General features: G+C 47.1%; 1 protein-coding gene across 7 annotated transcripts in view; it reads left to right on the top strand.

Moving 5' to 3' along the window:
* LOC135546378 (BCAS3 microtubule associated cell migration factor-like) overlaps nucleotides 1-22,851 on the top strand; it is a 363,062-nt gene that overhangs the window by 171,221 nt on the left and 168,990 nt on the right. Inside the window, exon 24 of one of the 7 annotated variants that reach the window (XM_064974750.1) lies at nucleotides 15,454-15,535. The exons of the other annotated variants lie outside the window; for them this stretch is intronic. Coding sequence (XP_064830822.1) covers nucleotides 15,454-15,464 — 11 coding nt within the window. The 3' untranslated portion in view covers nucleotides 15,465-15,535. Of the gene's footprint in view, nucleotides 1-15,453; nucleotides 15,536-22,851 lie in introns of those variants that run through there. 7 annotated transcript variants of the gene reach the window in all.

Raw genomic sequence — 22,851 nt, 5'->3', positions numbered from 1 at the left:
GAGGAGAGGAAAGGGAGTGGAGAGAGGAGAGGAAAGGGAGTGGAGGGAGAAGAGGAGAGGAAAGGAAAGGGAGTGGAGGGAGAAGAGGAGAGGAAAGGAAAGGGAGTGGAGGGAGAAGAGGAGAGGAAAGGAAAGGGAGTGGAGGGAGGAGAGGAGAGGAAAGGGAGTGGAGGGAGAAGAGGAGAGGAGGGAGAAGAGGAGAGGAGGGAGAAGAGGAGAGGAAAGGGAGTGGAGGGAGAAGAGGAGAGGAAAGGGAGTGGAGGGAGAAGAGGAGAGGAAAGGAAAGGGAGTGGAGGGAGAAGAGGAGAGGAAAGGGAGTGGAGGGAGAAGAGGAGAGGAGGGAGAAGAGGAGGGAGAAGAGGAGAGGAAAGGGAGTGGAGGGAGAAGAGGAGAGGAAAGGAAAGGGAGTGGAGGGAGAAGAGGAGAGGAAAGGGAGTGGAGGGAGAAGAGGAGAGGAGGGAGAAGAGGAGAGGAAAGGGAGTGGAGGGAGAAGAGGAGAGGAAAGGAAAGGGAGTGGAGGGAGAAGAGGAGAGGAAAGGAAAGGGAGTGGAGGGAGAAGAGGCAGACTGTGTGACGTAGTACCTTTGATTTCAGAAGTCTAGATAGCGGGGAACTGTGTGCTATAAATTCTCTATATTGATCACTCTGTGTCAAGTACAGGGCATTGGGGCTGATGGTGGGATTTTATTTGTTCCAATAGGATGCATGTGTATATTTGGGGGCCAAATAGGGATTTAAGATCAATATCATCTAGGCTGATGACTTTTTTTCTAATGTAAGTTGAGAGGATCTGTGCTGTGGTGTGTTCTGAGCCTGTCCTGTCTTACTGTGTGACCGATAGCAGACATATGGCAGTGTTTAGCCAAATGAGATCAACCAACCAGGGGATCAGGCCTTTTTATGGAGGGAGGTTAGAGCGAATGATAGGAGGGCGAGAATGAGGGCGGATCGGAGGGATGGAGAGAACAAGGGAAGATGGGATGGAGGCTTCCTCTCGTTCTTGCTTCACCCTACTGTGCTGTTTGCCGTGCATGAAGTCATTCCGATCAGTCTCTTTCTCTCCTTCCCTCCTGTGTGCTGCCGTCTTCACCTCTCTTGACGTCTCTGCCTCTCATCACCAGCTATGGGAAGTGACAGGCCACATCCTGGGGCGGCTAGCAGGGGCTGGTATAGCACTGCAAAAGAGCAACACGACTCCCTTATACTACCCCCCACCACCACCACAGACGGACGCTCACACACTGACATGGGCATCCCCCCCCCCTCCCTTCTCCCCAGTCTTAATTCCTAAACGTATTTGCTCCAGTTGCTGCTGGGCCCTGCAGGGCTAGCTGTAGGGAGGGCCTGTCACACCCTACTTCCCCAGACCCACTACACACACACACACACACACACAGGGCACTAATCAGACAGAGAGGGAGACACGGCCAAGTGCACTGCTTATCTGTACAGGAGGGTTCAGTTAGATGGCCAGGGAGGGCACCCCGGCCTGGTACTACTACTACCCTTCCACTGACATGTAGGGAGGTGTCAAGGGAATAGTCAGAAGGGCTAAGGGGCTAATCTGTTCCCCTGACTGGCTCCTCTGGGATGAAGAGGAGGTTCTAGAGGGAGGGATTGGTCGGTCTACCCCCTTAATTCACATGCAACCCCTTTGACATTTTTGTATTTTGTATACTTTTCTCACTCTTTTTTTATTTTCTCACCTAATTTCTCTCGCTCTCTCCTCCCTCTCTTGCTCTCTCTCTTTCCTCCCTTTCTCTCTCTCCTCTCTCTCTCACACACTCTTTCTCTGTCACTGGCCTCACACCAGAGTAGTGTGCTCTACTTCTACCGACCTGTTTAAGAGGCTGTAAAACTAATTGCTAGGAAAACCGGTCATTTCATGAGACTCAAACAAGGATTCTAATTTCCCCAAACATGCAAAAAGATGTCCACAATCATCAAGCATGCTCCCATGAGACACTCTCCTTCCTGAATGTCAGTTATTTTTAAGTGCTCTCATATGAATGTCAAGACATTTTCTCACACTCAAGTAGCTCCATTACTTTTTACTCTCAATAAAGTTTTTACAAGTCTGTTTGTTTCAGTCAAGAGTGGAGGAAATGCTGTCCTAAATATCACAGTATTACACAATATCACTCCTGTTGCTCTGCTTTTACCCCTGTGGAAGCAGAGAGGAAGAAATAGAGAACAGAGAGAGATGAAAAGGTCTGGGGATCTCGTGAAAATCTAAAACAAATCTCCCGGAGCAGAGAGGTTAACCCCTTCAGCCAGCAGAGGCTTTGAAGTGGAGCGGCCATATTGTTAATTGTCGGCGATGGGCTTAGGGAAAGGTGGTAGTAATTTAACCCCAGCACTGGGCTGCTGGGTGCGGGTCCATGCCTGGCCTCTCCTATCAGGTGTTTGCAGATGTTGGAGTCTCGCTGGGGAAAAGCACAAGAAAACCCTGCAGATGAGAAGCCGACTTAACCGGCCAATATTCCTTTGTTTGCTCAGCCGATCGCTCTCTAATTGGCAGGGAGGGGAAACAGAAGCCCAGCGATTGGACCGCTAGAGCGGTTACCGGGACTATTTTTGACCGTATGCTTGCAGACAGGTGCTTGCAATTATGCTGCTGCTCTCCTTCCCACGACAGGGATGATGTCATGACTGCTGTTCTGCTCTCTGCGACGGAGTTGACAACCCCTTAACGCTCCCCCTATGCTTACGGAGATTACAAATACATTCCGTTCTCTCTATGGTTACAGGGATGACGCCATTATCCACTCAGTCCTTGGCGACAGATTTCAGCGGTGTTTAGATTTGTCAAATAACTTCCTCTGAAGCCATTTTCCCTGTGTGCCCACTTTAGTGTGTTCCTTGTACTACGTAAATACCTCCTCCAAATGACTAGATCAGTCTGGCCCATCGTTGCATTGCAGCCCCTTAAAAACCTACCGTAGCACTTACCAAAACAGAGACGCATAAAGAATGTCACTTTGTATCTAAGCAGTGTGTATAGTCTGTTCTGACTGCAGCGGTGGCGTCTGTGTTTCCCCCGCCTCCCTGGCTCTCTGTGTTTCCCCCGCCTCCCTGGCTGTCTGTGTTTGTCAGCTCAGCTGCTGTGTGACGGGGTTGACGTCCCTAACTGTCCCCTCCGCTTTGGGCTGCTGCTCTCCAGGTGAAACAGTAGCCCATCACAGACAGACAGACACAACATACTGGCTGGGCTGGCTGGTGCTGAGATAGCACTTTGAACTGGTTGATGCCTGTCGACTCCCTACTCTCTCACACACACACACAGCTCCCCCCTGTCTTTCTGGTTCTCTACCTGTTTGTCAGGCTTTCTACCTCTGATCATTTTAGGCAGATTCAAATGTGACCAGGTTCTTTTCAAGTTGTGGTGTTTGCAACCTAGCATGATTCAACATAGAATATCAGCAAGAAACGAAACAAAATGTACCTCGAAGTGTTAAACTGGTAGCTGTTTGAGACATGAACAGACACACAGGAGTGTGTAGCCTGAGTTTCATATTGAGTGGGTTGACAGTCATTCAGAGTTGACAACTGGTGCATTCCGTTGCCCCTGCAATTAAACACCCTCATTTGACTCTGCTGCCTCATTCCAACCGTCAGTCCCAATACCCTGGCTAGCGGAGATGACAGAGCTGTGTGTGGCCAGGTTTCTCCTCTTTCCCCACCTCTGAAGGCTCATTTAGCCTGCTCATTCTGACCGCACCTTGTTGGTGTGGGTGGTGACCACTGGCTTCATCCCGTGTCGCTGGCCGTGCCGAGCAACTGGCATCCCAAATGACTCCCTATATAGTACATTACTTTTGATAGGCTTTGTTCAAAGTAGTGCACTATATAGGGACTAAAGTGCCATTTGGGACGTATCTCGTCTGTTAAAGCCGTCACCCGTGGAAGGGCCTGGTGTGACCCAGGCTGTCCCTGACCGGAGCTGTGCTGAAGGACAAAGAGCACGCCGGCGCGCAACAGAGACCCCTACAGTGCTGGAGGAACACACTGTGTCGATCCTAAAACAACCCCTCATCTGGGTCAGCAGACACACACGGCTTCAATGTTATTGAAGCTGTTTGACAGGATAGGAAGCTTTGTATCATCTCTATATTATCGTGTAAGTCTTATAGCAAACGTGTGGAAAATGGATCCAGTATGTGGAGCCGACTCAAAGCATTGTTCAGTACTAGCTGTGACTACTGAAGTACTGTAGTTTACAGCCTGCTACAGTTCTAACACTACAGACCCAATACATCTACCTCCACATGCAGAAGGCTTTTAAACCGGCACTTTTTCCTCTGTCCTTCCCTGCTTTTTTTGCTCTTATACACACACATACACCGTTCTCTCTTAATCACACACATACACCGTTCTTTCTTATACACACACATACACCGTTTTCTCTTAATCACACACATACACCGTTCTTTCTTATACACACACATACACCGTTCTCTCTTAATCACACACATACACCGTTCTCTCTTAATCACACACATACACCGTTCTCTCTTATACACACACATACACCGTTCTTTCTTATACACACACATATACCGTTCTCTCTTAATCACACATACACTATTCTCTCTTATGCACACACATACACTGTTCTCTCTTATACACACACATGCACCGTTCTCTCTTATACGTGCACACATGCACCGCTCTCTCTTATACGCGCACACATGCACCGTTCTCTCTTATACGCGCACACATGCACCGTTCTCTCTTATACGCGCACACATGCACCGCTCTCTTTTATACGCGCACACATGCACCGTTCTCTCTTATACGCGCACACATGCACCGTTCTCTCTTATACGCGCACAAATGCACCGTTCTCTCTTATACGCGCACACATGCACCGTTCTCTCTTATACGCGCACACATGCACCGTTCTCTCTTATACGCGCACACATGCACCGTTCTCTCTTATACGCGCACACATGCACCGCTCTCTTTTATACGCGCACACATGCACCGTTCTCTCTTATACGCGCACACATGCACCGTTCTCTCTTATACACGCACAAATGCACCGTTCTCTCTTATACGCGCACACATGCACCGTTCTCTCTTATACGCGCACACATGCACCGTTCTCTCTTATACGCGCACACATGCACCGTTCTCTCTTATACGCGCACACATGCACCGTTCTCTCTTATACGCGCACACATGCACCGTTCTCTCTTATACGCGCACACATGCACCGTTCTCTCTTATACGCGCACACATGCACCGTTCTCTCTTATACGCGCACACATGCACCGTTCTCTCTTATACGCGCACACATGCACCGTTCTCTCTTATACGCGCACACATGCACCGTTCTCTCTTATCCGCGCACACATGCACCGTTCTCTCTTATGCGCGCACACATGCACCGTTCTCTCTTATGCGCGCACACATGCACCGTTCTCTCTTATGCGCGCACACATGCACCGTTCTCTCTTATGCGCGCACACATGCACCGTTCTCTCTTATGCGCGCACACATGCACCGTTCTCTCTTATGCGCGCACACATGCACCGTTCTCTCTTATGCGCGCACACATGCACCGTTCTCTCTTATGCGCGCACACATGCACCGTTCTCTCTTATGCGCGCACACATGCACCGTTCTCTCTTATGCGCGCACACATGCACCGTTCTCTCTTATGCGCGCACACATGCACCGTTCTCTCTTATGCGCGCACACATGCACCGTTCTCTCTTATGCGCGCACACATGCACCGTTCTCTCTTATGCGCGCACACATGCACCGTTCTCTCTTATGCGCGCACACATGCACCGTTCTCTCTTATGCGCGCACACATGCACCGTTCTCTCTTATGCGCGCACACATGCACCGTTCTCTCTTGTCCCTCTGTCCACATGGTCTCTGAGTGCAGCAGCACTGATCTGTGAGGACAAGATGACGTTGCAGCGTTCCTTCTGTCTCTCTCTCTCGTTGTTTTCTTCTTCTGTCATTTCTCTCTCCCTCCCTCATCCTCCTTCTTTTTCTACCCCCCCCTTTCTCTGTCTCTCCCTCACTCACCCATTCACTCTCCCTCCCTTTCTCTCACCTCTGTCTCCTCTCTCCTTGTCCCCAGTGGGGGTGTTGTTTGTAGAGCATTATAATTTATAACTGAACAGAGTGGATTTAATTTCAGCAGCACTGGACTCGCCAGCAGGGCGCCAGCCTGCAATCAGGAGAATCAGCAGCGAGCGGCCGCGAGCCCCCGCTGAATGGAAAGTATTATCACCAGCCACAAACGGACACTGTTTCTCCTCAGACAACTCCCTCGATGCTCCCTGCCAGCGCCTCCCCGGCTTCTCTTTCATTCAGCTAGCTATTCCTGTCCTCCCCAGATCAGCCCTCCTTTCTCTCTCTCTCTCTCTCTCTGTAGTTGCTCTCTGTGTTTATACTATTATGCTATATCTTAAGGAGCCATACACTATTATAAATGCTCATAGCATGTGTTCCACCTGTGTGTAATATTTATGAAGACAGCAGTCTAATCTGTAGTTCTCTTCATGTTGACATACGCAGGTTGTTCTGCTCTATGGCCCCCTGAGAGTTCTAAAGCAAACTGCTGGAAGAAGAGAAAAACCTAGTGGTCCTCTCCTCCGCAAACATTCTGCCCTTTTTCCTCTCTTTCCTCCCTCTCTCCTCTCCTCAGTCCTTGGGAGTCTTTTTTCTCAACGGCCTGTCTAACAGTTGCTATGTTCAGCTCCTAAATCTCCACGTCTGTGACACATGCCAGACAAAGGAAGCTCCTGCACGCTGCGGGAGGGAAAGAAACGAGGAGAGAGAAAACAGGAAAGAAAGAGTGAGAAGGAAAGATAAATGTTTCTGGCTCTGGCAGGTAGTCTTGGCCCTAGGAGTAATGCTGTTTAAACACCAGGGTCATTACCAAAGCTTCAAAAGTTTTAGACATGGACATTTTACATAATCAAATTATATGACTCATTAATTAGTTGTTAGTGTTTCAGTATACTACCTCCTTGTGGTAGACACATACACACAGTGTTTTCCGCCAAAGCAACGCGATCATATTCGTAAATCGAAGCCAAGCCACCATCTTTCTCCGTTTAGCATAATTCATATCCTGGATTTCCAGCCGCTTTGATGAACTCTCCTTTTTTATTTAAATTGTTTGGTAATGACTGCAAGAGTAACTTAAATGCTTTATAGACTGAATAACACACATGGAACCAAAAAAAAGGAGTTGACTTCAAAAAGCCACAATTAGCTCATTATGTTTGCTGGAGGTTTTGTTACCACATGAAATGAGTCATTTCTCTGTGTTGTTGTTTCTTGGTGAAGGCCTCAACACGGGTTCAGTGGAAGAGCTCATCTCCTAAAGACTACAACATCAGCATTTTATTATCCAATATCTCCCCCATAATTGAAATGGTGTGGCCTGGTTGTCATTTGGCAGGCGGAAGAGAGTCTTGGGAGTGTTTAGTCGCCTCCTGTCCGGTGTGTCACTGTCACTTTGTTTTTGCACTGTAAAAACACAAACATAAAAAGAGCCTCCTGGTTTTGAAAACAAATGAGAGGATTGGGGAAGAGGGATTTGGCAAGAAATTGAGATTTGAAGAACGACACGATAGAGAGAAAGAAATGAGAAAGAGAGAGAGAGAGAGAGACAGAGATGTTTAGGGGCCAAGCTTTTGAACAGACAGATTTAGTTTAGCAGGGTAAAAACTTCATGATGTTATTCTCTCACAGTAAAGCAGATGTATGAAGGAAGTAATCCAGTAATCTGGCACTGAGTGTGTGTCCCAAATGGCACCCTATTCCCTACAAAGTGCACTTATTTTGACCAGGGCTCGTAGGAATCTGGTGAAAAGTAATGCAATATGTAGGGAATAGGGTGCCATTTGGGGCTCGGCCTGAGAGAAGATCCTCAAATCCTTCGGTCTCCTAGTAACCTGAGTGTTGTTGGGGGGGATCATGCCACCCGCTCCAAAAATAACTTCTCAAAATGTAAGTGAAACGATTGACCCGTCGCCATGCCAACGGCTAAAGACTGCAGTGAGGCCGAGATGGAGTGGCAGGATGGGGGGTGTAGAACGGTAGAGCCCTCGGTACTACTCTTGTCGTAGTTGTTTCATTTAACATGGAGTTATGATGTGTTATGGAACCCTTTTAGTGTTAATGTCCCTTGGCAGCAGTTGCAGAGGCAGCATGTAGGAAAGGTAAAGCAAAGGGTAATGTTTCCTCCCTCTCTCTCTTTATTTCTCTCTCTCTCGTTCTCATTCTGTCTCCCTCCCTCTCTCTCTTTATTTCTCTCTCTTGTTCTCGTTCTGTCTACATCCCTCACTCTCTTTATTGCTCTCTCTCTCTTTATTTTTCTCTCTCTCTCTTGTTCTCGTTCTGTCTCCCTCCCTCACTCATTCTCTCTTTATTTCTCTCTCTCTCCCTTGTTCTCATTTTGTCTCCCTCACTCTCTCTCTCTTTATTTCTCTCTCTCTCCCTTGTTCTCGTTTTGTCTCCCTCACTCTCTCCCTTGTTCTCATTTTGTCTCCCTCACTCTCTCTCTCTTTATTTCTCTCTCTCTCTCCCTTGTTCTCGTTCTGTCTCCCTCTCTTTCAAATCATGTATCCTGGTCATGGCCTTTTTACATGAACTTTGCCCAGACTTAATCAAACACTAAATGTGGTAAAGGATGCCTGCTGAAGTCTTGCCGCTGTGCTTAGGTGTGTATGTGTAGTGATCTGTGCAGGCCAGTGAAAGCCCTGAAGGCAGTGGAGGCTGATTGGAGATCAAAACCACACACTTGATGAATGTGAGGGCAAAGGAGGGACGGAGAGAGAGAAAGGGAGGGAGGGAGGGAGAGGTGGAGGAGAGGCTCCCTGTGTTCTCTGGTGCTGATCAAGGTCGTTCTTGGTTCATTAAGTTCTGCCAAGAGGCTCACCCTCATAAACAACTAAGAAATGTAGACACACACACATCTGCATGAAACCATCTCTCCTCTTGACTGTTCCTAGTTGGAGTGAATGAGGCTATTCAAAAGCAAGACGCACATTCCCCTGACTCCTTTCACTTTACACATGACGCAGCCCACCTCTTCACCCATCTGTCCGGGTGTGTGTTTAAGGCTGGCTGTCATGCAAGGCTAACATGGTACCGAGCAGTGGGGCGAGGTCAGGACATCTGGCCATGGCCCAGGGAGCGAGGCTGGAGCAGGAGTCCCACTACACATACAGGAGTGTGTCTTGGTTTATATGGTTGTTCCATATTTGGTATAATAGTAGTGTCAGCTGGCTATATTAGATGATAGAGATATGAAACATGGTACAGTAGGAAGAATGATCACACAGTAAAGAGTGAGTATTGAGCTCACATCACAGGGCGAGGCACTATTGCTGCAGAAAGCGGCATATTTTTGTCACAATTTATATCAGTGTGAGATCGTGACAGTTTCACTGAGCTCTGATCTTTCTGTTGGTTATTAATTCTGGGAACACACAACCACACACACACCACACCACTCAGACATACACACACACACACACCACTCAGAGTTCAGACATATACACACACACACCACACAACCACACACACCACTCAGGGCTCAGACATACAGTGCCTTGCGAAAGTATTCGGCCCCCTTGAACATTGCGACCTTTTGCCACATTTCAGGCTTCAAACATAAAGATATAAAACTGTATTTTTTTGTGAAGAATCAACAACAAGTGGGACACAATCATGAAGTGGAACGACATTTATTGGATATTTCAAACTTTTTTAACAAATCAAAAACTGAAAAATTGGGCGTGCAAAATTATTCAGCCCCTTTACTTTCAGTGCAGCAAACTCTCTCCAGAAGTTCAGTGAGGATCTCTGAATGATCCAATGTTGACCTAAATGACTAATGATGATAAATACAATCCACCCTATGTGTAATCAAGTCTCCGTATGAATGCACCTGCACTGTGATAGTCTCAGAGGTCCGTTAAAAGCGCAGAGAGCATCATGAAGAACAAGGAACACACCAGGCAGGTCCGAGATACTGTTGTGAAGAAGTTTAAAGCCGGATTTGGATACAAAAAGATTTCCCAAGCTTTAAACATCCCAAGGAGCACTGTGCAAGCGATAATATTGAAATGGAAGGAGTATCAGACCACTGCAAATCTACCAAGACCTGGCCGTCCCTCTAAACTTTCAGCTCATACAAGGAGAAGACTGATCAGAGATGCAGCCAAGAGGCCCATGATCACTCTGGATGAACTGCAGAGATCTACAGCTGAGGTGGGAGACTCTGTCCATAGGACAACAATCAGTCGTATATTGCACAAATCTGGCCTTTATGGAAGAGTGGCAAGAAGAAAGCCATTTCTTAAAGATATCCATAAAAAGTGTTGTTTAAAGTTTGCCCCAAGTCACCTGGGAGACACACCAAACATGTGGAAGAAGGTGCTCTGGTCAGATGAAACCAAAATTGAACTTTTTGGCAACAATGCAAAACATTATGTTTGGCGTAAAAGCAACACAGCACATCACCCTGACCACACCATCCCCACTGTCAAACACGGTGGTGGCAGCATCATGGTTTGGGCCTGCTTCTCTTCAGCAGGGACAGGGAAGATGGTTAAAATTGATGGGAAGATGGATGGAGCCAAATACAGGACCATTCTGGAACCTGATGGAGTCTGCAAAAGACCTGAGACTGGGACGGAGATTTGTCTTCCAACAAGACAATGATCCAAAACATAAAGCAAAATCTACAATGGAATGGTTCAAAAATAAACATATCCAGGTGTTAGAATGGCCAAGTCAAAGTCCAGACCTGAATCCAATCGAGAATCTGTGGAAAGAACTGAAAACTGCTGTTCACAAATGCTCTCCATCCAACCTCACTGAGCTCGAGCTGTTTTGCAAGGAGGATTCAAGTCCAGACCTGAATCCAATCGAGAATCTGTGGAAAGAACTGAAAACTGCTGTTCACAAATGCTCTCTATCCAACCTCACTGAGCTCGAGCTGTTTTGCAAGGAGGAATAGGAAAAAGTGTCAGTCTCTCGATGTGCAAAACTGATAGAGACATACCCCAAGCGACTTACAGCTGTAATCGCAGCAAAAGGTGGCGCTACAAAGTATTAACTTAAGGGGGCTGAATAATTTTGCACGCCCAATTTTTCAGTTTTTGATTTGTTAAAAAAGTTTGAAATATCCAATAGATGTCGTTCCACTTCATGATTGTGTCCCACTTGTTGTTGATTCTTCACAAAAAAATACAGTTTTATATCTTTGTTTGAAGCCTGAAATGTGGCAAAAGGTCGCAAAGTTCAAGGGGGCCGAATACTTTCGCAAGGCACTGTATACACACCACTCAGGGCTCAGACATACACGCACACCACTCAGAGATACACACACACACCACACAACCACACACACACCACTCAGAGCTCAGACATACACACACCACACACTCAGAGCTCAGACATACACACACACGCCACACCACTCAGAGCTCAGACACACACTCACACACACACACACACACACACACACACACCACACCGCTCAGACATACACACACACACCACACCACACCACTCAGAGCTCAGACATACACACACACCACACAACCACACACACACCACTCAGAGCTCAGACATAAACACACACACACCACACACCACTAAGAGCTCAGACATACACACACACACCACTCAGAGCTCAGACACACACACCACTCAGAGCTCAGACATACACACACACACACACACACACACACACACACACACACACACACACACACACACACACACACACACCACTCAAAGCTCAGACATACACACACACACACACCGCTCAGACAGACACACACACACACACACACACACACACACACACACACACACACACACACACACACACACACACTCAGAACTCAGACATACACACACACACACCACACACTCAGAACTCAGACATACACACATAAACGTGGATCTTTCACATTAGGTTTGTACTGTAAAGGCATGCAACACTCTGGCACGCAGAAACACACACTGACCTCTCAGTTGTGTTGGGGCTCTGATCCACAGAGTGACGACAACAGAGCTGGTAGCTGTCCCATTAAAGGTTGAAGGATGTCTTATTTAGTGTGAGATCATTCGAGCAGATGCCTTGATGACATGTCAGTGTCTCTGCTCTCTTCCTGTCGTTTCCATTGGTAAAAGAGGCAGGCGCCGTGGTGGCAGGGTGAGACCACAGTCGTTGTTAGTTTACAGTAGTCTCCAGAGGTGTCACCACAGGGATCACCCAATGACAGCAGAGACCGAAAGTAGTAATGTATCACGGAACGATTGAGAGTCCAACAGTTTTCAGCCTATGTTGGTTTAATGCAATCCCACTGTTAGTCACATGACTTTAGCTTCAATGCTAGCCTCACCATTGCTAGCTCTCTCACTCTCCTAGCCTTTAAAGCTGGGAGCATTAGCATGCAGCAAGGCGCTGACCTTAACACTGACACCCGTACACTACCTGCATCCCAAATGGGCACCCTACTTCCTTAGGGCCCTGGTCAAAAGTAGTGCACTGTGTAGGGAACTGGGTGCCATTTGAGACGCAGATTAAGCACTGAATGATCATTGAAGAGTCACTGAATGTTATTCTTAGTGTGTTATCTGTTAATGGTATTCCACTGTTCTCCAGACCTGGAGCGGTAATGGCTGCCGGGTGCTGGACTAGCATATTGACACTAATGGTTCTTACAGATCTGCTGGGCTTGTTGCCTCCCTCCCTCTATCCTCCATAAACATGAGCCTAGTGAGCGTTGGTAATGTAATGTCCACCGCACCGCTGTACTGTGCTAATATAGTCAGTCACTTCCATTAGGATGGGCTCTCTATCGCATCACTCTCACTTGTGGTCCCGCAGTCGTTACCCGCTCCGCTCATCATTCTATTAGAGAGCAGGAGGTGGAGAGAATAAAGGTTCCCTTTTCATTTCCATCTGGAGCGCGGTGAATGAGGAATGGGTGGCCAGGGGGTATGTGTTGTTGTTGTCTGTGTGCCCAGCCCTGTGCCCGTTATGGAAATAAAGGCCCCCGCTTTTTAAAATATCTCTTTCGGGCAAATTAGACAAATGCTCTGCTGCAAACAGCTGTTGCATTCTGAACAGATGGTTGAGGAGTCATCATCCCTTTGTTTTTAGAGAGAGACGAAGGGAGGCACCCACGCTGCCTGTATCCTCAAGGCTTAACCCTTGGCTCACTGGACTGTAGATACATTTAGCATGTTTATTATGGAGTGGGATGTGGGGGTGGGTGATGTTGCTTGTCACCTCCTTAAACACAAGTTGTGTGATTGTCCTGGGCAAGGGGGGGTCGTGGTTGTTTTGTTGAAGGTCAGCTGCCTGGTTTCTCTCTCTCTTTCTCTGTGTAGAACGGAGCAGACTGACCAGTGCAGGTGTCAGGTCTCCATGTCAGTAGAAACACTGCAGTCTCTATGGAGGCACATATTATACTGAACTTACTATACTGTGCTGTACTTTTTTCTGTCACTTTCAGACACATTTTTTGATCCTAGCCTTGTCAATGTTTTGGGGGCCAGAAATGTGTTTAGTATCGTTACAGAAAAGCATCCCACACACACTTCCCCCAAACACGCTCTCTCTCACTCACACACTTTTAGTTTAGTTCCCTGTGGTCATCCAAGCTCAACTCTCAATTTTCCTGTGACATGCCGGTGCATGTTAAACGCTGGATATTTATAACCTGGCCTTTCTCTCTCTCTCACACACACACACACACACACACACACACACACACACACACACACACACACACACACACACACACACACACTCTTCCTCTGTTAATGGTCAGTGCACATTGCTGCCGCCCCTCTTCCTGTATACACCCTCTTTTCTTCCTCTCTTCCTCAGTGGCGTGATAATGGCTCTCTCACCCCAGGCACACAGACATACACAGACACACACAGACACACACAGACAGAAACACACACACACAGACACACACACAGACACACACACACAGACACACAAACACAGGCACACACACAGACACACAGGCACACACACAGGCACACACACAGGCACACACACGAACACAGGCACACAAACACAGGCACACACACACACACACACACACACACACACACACACACACACACAGGGCTGCTGTGTGACTGTCAGCTGGTAGTGTGAGAAAGAGAAGTAACGTTCAACTTTAAGCTAATATAACTGCTCAGTGAAATACTACTCTTTGCGTAGCTGATGTGAAGGAGACTCAGCAGGATTGTGGTCAATTCAGAAAGTAATTTCTAATATTCCTAATTGAAATATAATTGGAATTTCAGTACATGTCCTGAATTGACTGGAATTGAAATGGAACTGATCCCAAACCTGACTGTGTTGATTTGTGTGTCTGTATTTGGTATATGTGAGCATTAATGTGTATGTTTAAAGATCAGCCAGACATGCCAAACACACCTCATCTCTTTCTCACATTCAGGCGGTGCTTGTGGGTGGTAGGTTGGGTTGCTAGTTTGGGAGCATGATTAGTGAGCAGACAGACAGAGAGACAGACTCATCTGAGGAGGGGAGAGATGGGAGCAGAGCAGTAGTTCACGTGGGGGTCAGCTGCTGCTCCCTTCATTTTAATTGAGTTAAGATGGGCAAATCTGAGCTCTGCTGCACACTGCACTCATTATCCATACAGGCCTGTACACACACACACACACACACACACACACACACACACACACACACACACACACACACACAGGACCTGCTCACAATTAGACCAATGACAGACAGGCAGCACAGACCACTACTTGCAACACACACACACTAACACTTTTGCATTACTCAGCGACACAACCAGTCATACATGAGCGTTTATCCAGTCCAACACACACACTTAAACACATGAATACTGTACTAAAGGTTTTTTCCCAATTCGCATTTGAGTTTTGAGTCATTACTGCTTTGACCTGATATAAACGTTACCCTGATGCCAGTCAGAGCTAAGGAAACATTGTGTATTTGTGCTTCCTTTGTGTGTGTAGTTTGACTCTCTGGTACATTTTCTATTATTCCTGGTTCTGAGCTGGAGCAGGTTGCTCTGCTGTCTCCTCTGTGCCTTTCCTCTCTTATTCAGAAGGCACCGTTGCCAGCCGAATGGGTCATTTAGAACTGGAAGAAGAAAAAAACTTTTCTTTCTCACTTGGCTTGGAAACAGTAAAAGGTGTGCCCAGCCTAGGATACACGAAAGAGGCGTGTCCAGACTATCTCGTAGGCTTCTGATAGGCTCCATGTACCCATCACTCTCATTCACACCGCCCCCTCCGAAAACAGTAGCTCCCTCCGAAAACAGTAGCTCAGTATAATGATGGAATGGATTTGCATGCTGGGTGGAAAAAAACCAGATGGAAAATACATTTAAAACGACAGTTTTTTTGTTTGTGTTTTGTTTTCTGCAGGTATATCCTGATGGAGGCCGGTTCTGCCCATATTTATATTCATTTGTCATTTCTTTGTATTTTGCTCTGCTTTTCTGTTTTAAAGTATGCATTTACATTCCACCATCTCCCTCCACTTCCTTTATTGATTTGCCATCATGAGTGAAGAGGAAAGGTGAGAGGATAGATGGAGGAGAGGACCCCCGCAGGCCAGCGCTGTGATGGAGTGAAGAGGAAAGGTGAGAGGATAGATGGAGGAGAGGACCCCGCAGGCCAGCGCTGTGATGGAGTGAAGAGGAAAGGTGAGAGGAGAGACGGAGGAGAGGACCCCGCAGGCCAGCGCTGTGATGGAGTGAAGAGGAAAGGTGAGAGGAGAGATGGAGGAGAGGACCCTGCAGGCCAGCGCTGTGAGGGAGTGAAGAGGAAAGGTGAGAGGAGAGACGGAGGAGAGGACCCTGCAGGCCAGCGCTGTGAGGGAGTGAAGAGGAAAGGTGAGAGGAGAGATGGAGGAGAGGACCCCGCAGGCCAGCGCTGTGAGGGAGTGAAGAGGAAAGGTGAGAGGAGAGATGGAGGAGAGGACCCCGCAGGCCAGCGCTGTGAGGGAGTGAAGAGGAAAGGTGAGAGGTGAGATGGATGAGAGGACCCCGCAGGCCAGCGCTGTGAGGGAGTGAAGAGGAAAGGTGAGAGGATAGATGGAGGAGAGGACCCCGCAGGCCAGCGCTGTGAGGGAGTGAAGAGGAAAGGTGAGAGGAGAGATGGAGGAGAGGACCCCGCAGGCCAGCGCTGTGAGGGAGTGAAGAGGAAAGGTGAGAGGAGAGATGGAGGAGAGGACCCCGCAGGCCAGCGCTGTGAGGGAGTGAAGAGGAAAGGTGAGAGGAGAGATGGAGGAGAGGACCCCGCAGGCCAGCGCTGTGAGGGAGTGAAGAGGAAAGGCGAGAGGATAGATAGAGGAGAGGACACCGCAGGCCAGCGCTGTGAGGGAGTGAAGAGGAAAGGCAAGAGGATAGATGGAGGAGAGGACCCCGCAGGCCAGCGCTGTGAGGGAATGAAGAGGAAAGGTGAGAGGAGAGATGGAGGAGAGGACCCCGCAGGCCAGCGCTGTGAGGGAGTGAAGAGGAAAGGTGAGAGGAGAGATGGAGGAGAGGACCCCGCAGGCCAGCGCTGTGAGGGAGTGAAGAGGAAAGGTAAGAGGATAGATGGAGAAGAGGACCCCGCAGGCCAGAGCTGTGAGGGAGTGAAGAGGAAAGGTGAGAGGATAGATGGAGGAGAGGACCCCGCAGGCCAGCGCTGTGAGGGAGTGAAGAGGAAAGGCGAGAGGATAGATAGAGGAGAGGACCCCGCAGGCCAGCGCTGTGAGGGAGTGAAGAGGAAAGGTGAGAGGAGAGATGGAGGAGAGGACCCCGCAGGCCAGCGCTGTGAGGGAGTGAAGAGGAAAGGTGAGAGGAGAGGACCCCGCAGGCCAGCGCTGTGAGGGAGTGAAGAGGAAAGGTGAGAGGAGAGATGGAGGAGAGGACCCCGCAGGCCAGCGCTGTGAGGGAGTGAAGAGGAAAGGTGAGAGGAGAGGACCCCGCAGGCCAGCGCTGTGAGGGAGTGAAGAGGAAAGGTGAGAGGAGAGATGGAGGAGAGGACCCCGCAGGCCAGCGCTGGGTGGTTCTGTAGAGTACAGAGGACGTCTGTCTGTCTACCATGAGGGTAGGACCACTAGAAGAGACCCTGCGAACCCCACTGTAAAAAAGCACTCCGATCACACTAGTCCAAAGTTGTTTTCAGGAGCCGAGTGTCGACTTCGTCAGCTCAGAGATTGACCCCAAAATGGCCGGCGGGTCAGAGCAGTATCAGCCTGCAGCTGTAAACTGAGTGAAAGTGGCCCCAGCTGCCTCTCTCATTGTGTGCTGGATGTGTTGTATTGCTACATATGGGTAGGCACAGTGAACACTGAACAGCATTCGCCCTTAGGGGCTGGGAACAAGCCTCATATTGTATAGTATGGCTTATGAGCAGAATGTGTGTTTTTCTTTTCTTTTTGACAAAAGGCGGTTAGTAGTGCACATGAATGCCAGGCCTGTGTGAAGATGACCTATGTGTAAGAGTAGCTCTCTCCTCCATCTGTCAAAATATACACCCTCCCCTCTCCAACACTGCACTGAGTGTACAAAACATTAGGAACACCTTCAGAATATTTTGTCGGTGCATGGACTGTGCAAGGTGTCAGGTGCTCCACAGGGATGCTGGCCCATGTTGACTCCCAATGCTTCCCACAGTTGTCAAGTTGGCTGGATGTCCTTTGGGTGGTGGACCATTATTGATACACACGGGACACTGTGAAAAACTAAGCAGCGTTACAGTTCTTGACACACTCAAACCGGTGCGCCTGGCACTTAATACCCTACCCGTTCAAAGGCACTTAACTTTTGTCTTGCCCATTCACCTTCTGAATGGCACACATACCAATCCATCCCTCAAGGCATAAAAATCCCCTTCATCAACACTGATTGAAGTGGGTTTAACAAATAATTAATAAGGGATCATAGCTTTCATGTCTACAATATGTTATGGAAAGAGCAGGTGTTCACAATGTTTTGTACACCCAGTGGATAGCCAGGTGTATACCTCAATCACTCCTGTCTTGTGGTTAATGTGTTAATCCTAGAGATATTCACAAGCGAAGCCCCTCCCTACCAGGAGGGCTTTTATTTTGTCTGTCGCTGTGAACATTCTAATATTTGTAGGATATTTTTCCATATTTGTAACATGGCTGTTTCCGTGTTGTCCTGTGCTGTATGCACAATAACGTTATATTGCTGTACAGTAACATGGTTGCATTGTTTACATTACATGATGACGTTATAAAACTATGCAGACATTGAGGGACTGTATAATATATGGACATGGTCATTGTTGCTCTAATGTTGACTGCCTGTAGAGACATTAAAGTCAAAGCCTAAGGTGAAGTCTCACATTTCTGGCCCACACGCACAGATGAATACCTGTATACTTTCCTACACACACACATACAGTACCAGTCAAAGTTTTAGAACACCTACTCATTCCAGAGTTTCTTGATTTGTACTATTTTCTACATTGTAGAATAATAGTGAAGACATCAACACTATGAAATAACACATATGGGATCATGTAGTAACCACAAAAGTGTTACACAAATCAAAATACATTTTATATTTGAGATTTGTTCAAAATAGCCACCCTTAGCCTTGACCGCTTTGCACACTCTTGGCATTCTCTCAACCAGCTTCATGAGGGAGTCACCTGGAATGCATTTCAATTAACAGGTGTGACTTGTTAATTTGTGGAATTTCTTTCCTTCTTAATGCGTTTGAGCCAGTTGTGTTGTGACAAGGTAGGGGTGGTATACAGAAGATAGCCCTATTTGTTAAAGATGAAGTCCATATTATGGCAAGAACAGCTCAAATGAGCAAAGAGAAACGACAATCCATTTCTTTAAGACATGAAGGTCAGTCAATGCAGAACATTTCAAGAACTTTGAAAGTGCAGTCGCAAAAAGCATCAAGCGCAATGATGAAACTGGCTCTCATGAGGACTGCCACAGGAAAGGAAGACCCAGAGTTACCTCTGCTTCAGAGGATAAGTTCATTAGATTTAACTGCACCTCAGATTGCAGCCCAAATAAATGCTTCACAGAGTTCAAGTAACAGACACATCTCAACATCAACTTTTCAGAGGAGACTGCGTGAATCAGGCCTTCATGGTCGAATTGCTGCAAAGAAACCACTACTTAAGGACACCAATAAGAACACACTTGCTTGGGCCAAGAAACACGAGCAATGGACATTAGACCGGTGGAAATCTGTCCTTTGGTCTGATGAGTCCAAATCTGAAATTTTTGGTTCCAACTGTCATGTCTTTGTGAGACGCAGAGTAGGTGAACGGATCTCTGCATGTGTGGCTCCCACCGTGAAGCTTGGAGGAGTGATGGTATGGGGGTGCTTTGCTGGTGACACTGTCTGTGATTTATTTATTTACAATTCAAGGCACACTTAACCAGCATGGCTACCACAGCATTCTGCAGTGATACGTCATCCCATCTGGTTTCTGCTTAGTGGGACTATCATTGCTTTTTCAACAGGACAATGACCCAAAACACACCTCCAGGCTGTGTAAGGGCTATGATTAAGGAGAGTGATGGAGTGCTGCATCAGATGACCTGGCCTTCACAATCACCCAATTGAGATGGTTTGGGATGAGTTAGACCGCAAAGTGAAGGAAAAGCAGCCAACAATTGCTCAGCATATGTGGGAACTCCTTCAAGACTGTTGTTAAATCATTCCTCGTGAAGCTGGTTGAGAAAATGCCCAGAGTGTGCAAATCTATATTTTCATAGTTTTTTTTGGTTGCTACATGATCTGTCATTTTTTGTTTTGATGTCTTCACTATCATTCTACAATGTAGAAAATAGTAAAAATGAAGAAAAACCCTTGAATGAGTAGGTGTCAACTTTTGACTGGTACTGTACATTCATGCGTTACTGCTCCTTTCAGTTTTGATGTGGTTAGAGACACCAGCTCATCCGAGCGTGATACCATAAGTGTGTGTGTGTGTGTGTGTGTGTGTGTGTGTGTGTGTTGTGGGCGAGAGAGAGACATCCTTGCATGGTGTAGCCCCTTGGCTCTGTGTGTGTGACCGTGTGTGTATAATGAACACAACAAGGAGAGCCAGGAGCAGAGTGTGTGTTAGTGTTTGTGCTAGAGTGTGATGTGTGACCGTGTGTGTTAAATTATTTATACTAAGGGATGAAGGGGAGGTGGCAGGGCTTTGTTTCAACTCAATAATTATCTCTGGACTCACAGGTCTACGGTTAGTACTGCACACCCTGTTGTACACTCTTAACACTATACAGCCAGCCTATGCAGTAGACATTGTATTCCATCAGTGTGTAGGCTATACCTTTTCTGACTTCCCTCACAGATTGGGCCTTCATGTACTCCTCTGTTGTGTATGATAGAGACAGACACAGCATATGTATCTCCACACACTACTGCATTCTCCTAATAAACTACTGACCCTAACAAATGAATAAAGCTGTTTCATTTTGGGGTAAAAACCAAACGGCTAAGTCTGAGTAAGCCCTGAGTGAACACAGCTATGTCTGAATGGGAACCGTGTCTCCTGACCTGGATACTGAATGTCTCCAACCCCCAACCCAAATAAGCAGCATGAGTGGACGTCCATAGGTCGTCCTCTCTCTGTCTACCCTACATCGCCCCATCTCTCACTCCATACTGTAGACATGCAACACACACATTATACACACTGCCCCCCTCACACTCCACTACCCTGGGTGTATCTGTCAATACCATAACATCCCGAACATTAATCCTTGAATGCAACTCATTGATCTACAAAGTGTTTTTTTGCAACACGTCTGATCGTTTAGTCCTCCTGAACACACCCCAGGTCAACAACTGACTACCAAGGAGAAGTTTCAGCTCCTCCGCATTGTCTGACTCGAAGTCTCTCTCATGTTCACTGTTAGTTCTACTGTGTGTTCTCTTTGGCTCTCCAGCCGGCCCCAATTTCAGCCATTTATCCTATACTTTGTAATCAGCACCACAATTATAACGCAGAAATACGCTGTGATTGCCGTTCCGTGTGTATTTTGGAAGGTTCCGGTTAGCCAAAAACAATAGCAGTCCAAACAGAACGACCGTTGGGTGGACTTACAGTAACCGTGGCCACCCGTGAAGAGGTTGTTGCTGCTTTGAAGTGTCTGGTCACAAATTACAGCCTGTCATAATGAAGTATTACTGTGCAATTACCAGGCAGAGCAGGGAAATGAGCTGTGTGTCTCTGTCGGACACAGGGGTGCAACGGGAGGTTGGGAGAGGGAAGGTATCGGCAGCACAAAGCACCGTGCGGGTGTGTGAGCTTGTGTATGTAGCTATGCTTCCTATTCTTCTCTGCATATACAGTGCCTTGCGAAAGTATTCGGCCCCCTTGAACTTTGCGACCTTTTGCCACATTTCAGGCTTCAAACATAAAGATATAAAACTGTATTTTTTGTGAAGAATCAACAACAAGTGGGACACAATCATGAAGTGGAACGACATTTATTGGATATTTCAAACTTTTTTAACAAATCAAAAACTGAAAAATTGGGCATGCTAAATTATTCAGCCCCTTTACTTTCAGTGCAGCAAACTCTCTCCAGAAGTTCAGTGAGGATCTCTGAATGATCCAATGTTGACCTAAATGACTAATGATGATAAATACAATCCACCTGTGTGTAATCAAGTCTCCGTATAAATGCACCTGCACTGTGATAGTCTCAGAGGTCCGTTAAAAGCGCAGAGAGCATCATGAAGAACAAGGAACACCAGGCAGGTCCGAGATACTGTTGTGAAGAAGTTTAAAGCCGGATTTGGATACAAAAAGATTTCCCAAGCTTTAAACATCCCAAGGAGACTGTGCAAGCGATAATATTGAAATGGAAGCAGTATCAGACCACTGCAAATCTACCAAGACCTGGCCGTCCCTCTAAACTTTCAGCTCATACAAGGAGAAGACTGATCAGAGATGCAGCCAAGAGGCCCATGATCACTCTGGATGAACTGCAGAGATCTACAGCTGAGGTGGGAGACTCTGTCCATAGGACAACAATCAGTCGTATATTGCACAAATCTGGCCTTTATGGAAGAGTGGCAAGAAGAAAGCCATTTCTTTTAAAGATATCCATTAAAAAGTGTCGCTTAAAGTTTGCCACAAGCCACCTGGGAGACACACCAAACTTGTGGAAGAAGGTGCTCTGGTCAGATGAAACCAAAACTTTTTGGCAACAATGCAAAACATTATGTTTGGCGTAAAAGCAACACAGCTCATCACCCTGAACACACCATACCCACTGTCAAACATGGTGGTGGCAGCATCATGGCTTGGGCCTGCTTTTCTTCAGCAGGGACAGGGAAGATGGTTAAAATTGATGGGAAGATGGATGGAGCCAAATACAGGACCATTCTGTAAGAAAACCTGATGGAGTCTGCAAAAGACCTGAGACTGGGACGGAGATTTGTCTTCCAACAAGACAATGATCCAAAACATAAAGCAAAATCTACAATGGAATGGTTCAAAAATAAACATATCCAGGTGTTAGAATGGCCAAGTCAAAGTCCAGACCAGAATCCAATCGAGAATCTGTGGAAAGAACTGAAAACTGCTGTTCACAAATCCCATCCAACCTCACTGAGCTCGAGCTGTTTTGCAAGGAGGAATGGGAAAAAATGTCAGTCTCTCGATGTGCAAAACTGATAGAGACATACCTCAAGCGACTTACAGCTGTAATCGCAGCAAAAGGTGGCGCTACAAAGTATTAACTTATGGGGGCTGAATAATTTTGCACGCCCAATTTTTCAGTTTTTGATTTGTTATAAAAGTTTGAAATATCCA

The sequence above is a fragment of the Oncorhynchus masou genome, chromosome 9 (assembly GCF_036934945.1).
Source record: "Oncorhynchus masou masou isolate Uvic2021 chromosome 9, UVic_Omas_1.1, whole genome shotgun sequence".
Classification (NCBI taxonomy): domain Eukaryota; kingdom Metazoa; phylum Chordata; class Actinopteri; order Salmoniformes; family Salmonidae; genus Oncorhynchus; species Oncorhynchus masou.
The sequence above is the reverse complement of the archived record's forward strand: the minus strand, read 5'-3'. Positions and strand labels throughout refer to the sequence as shown.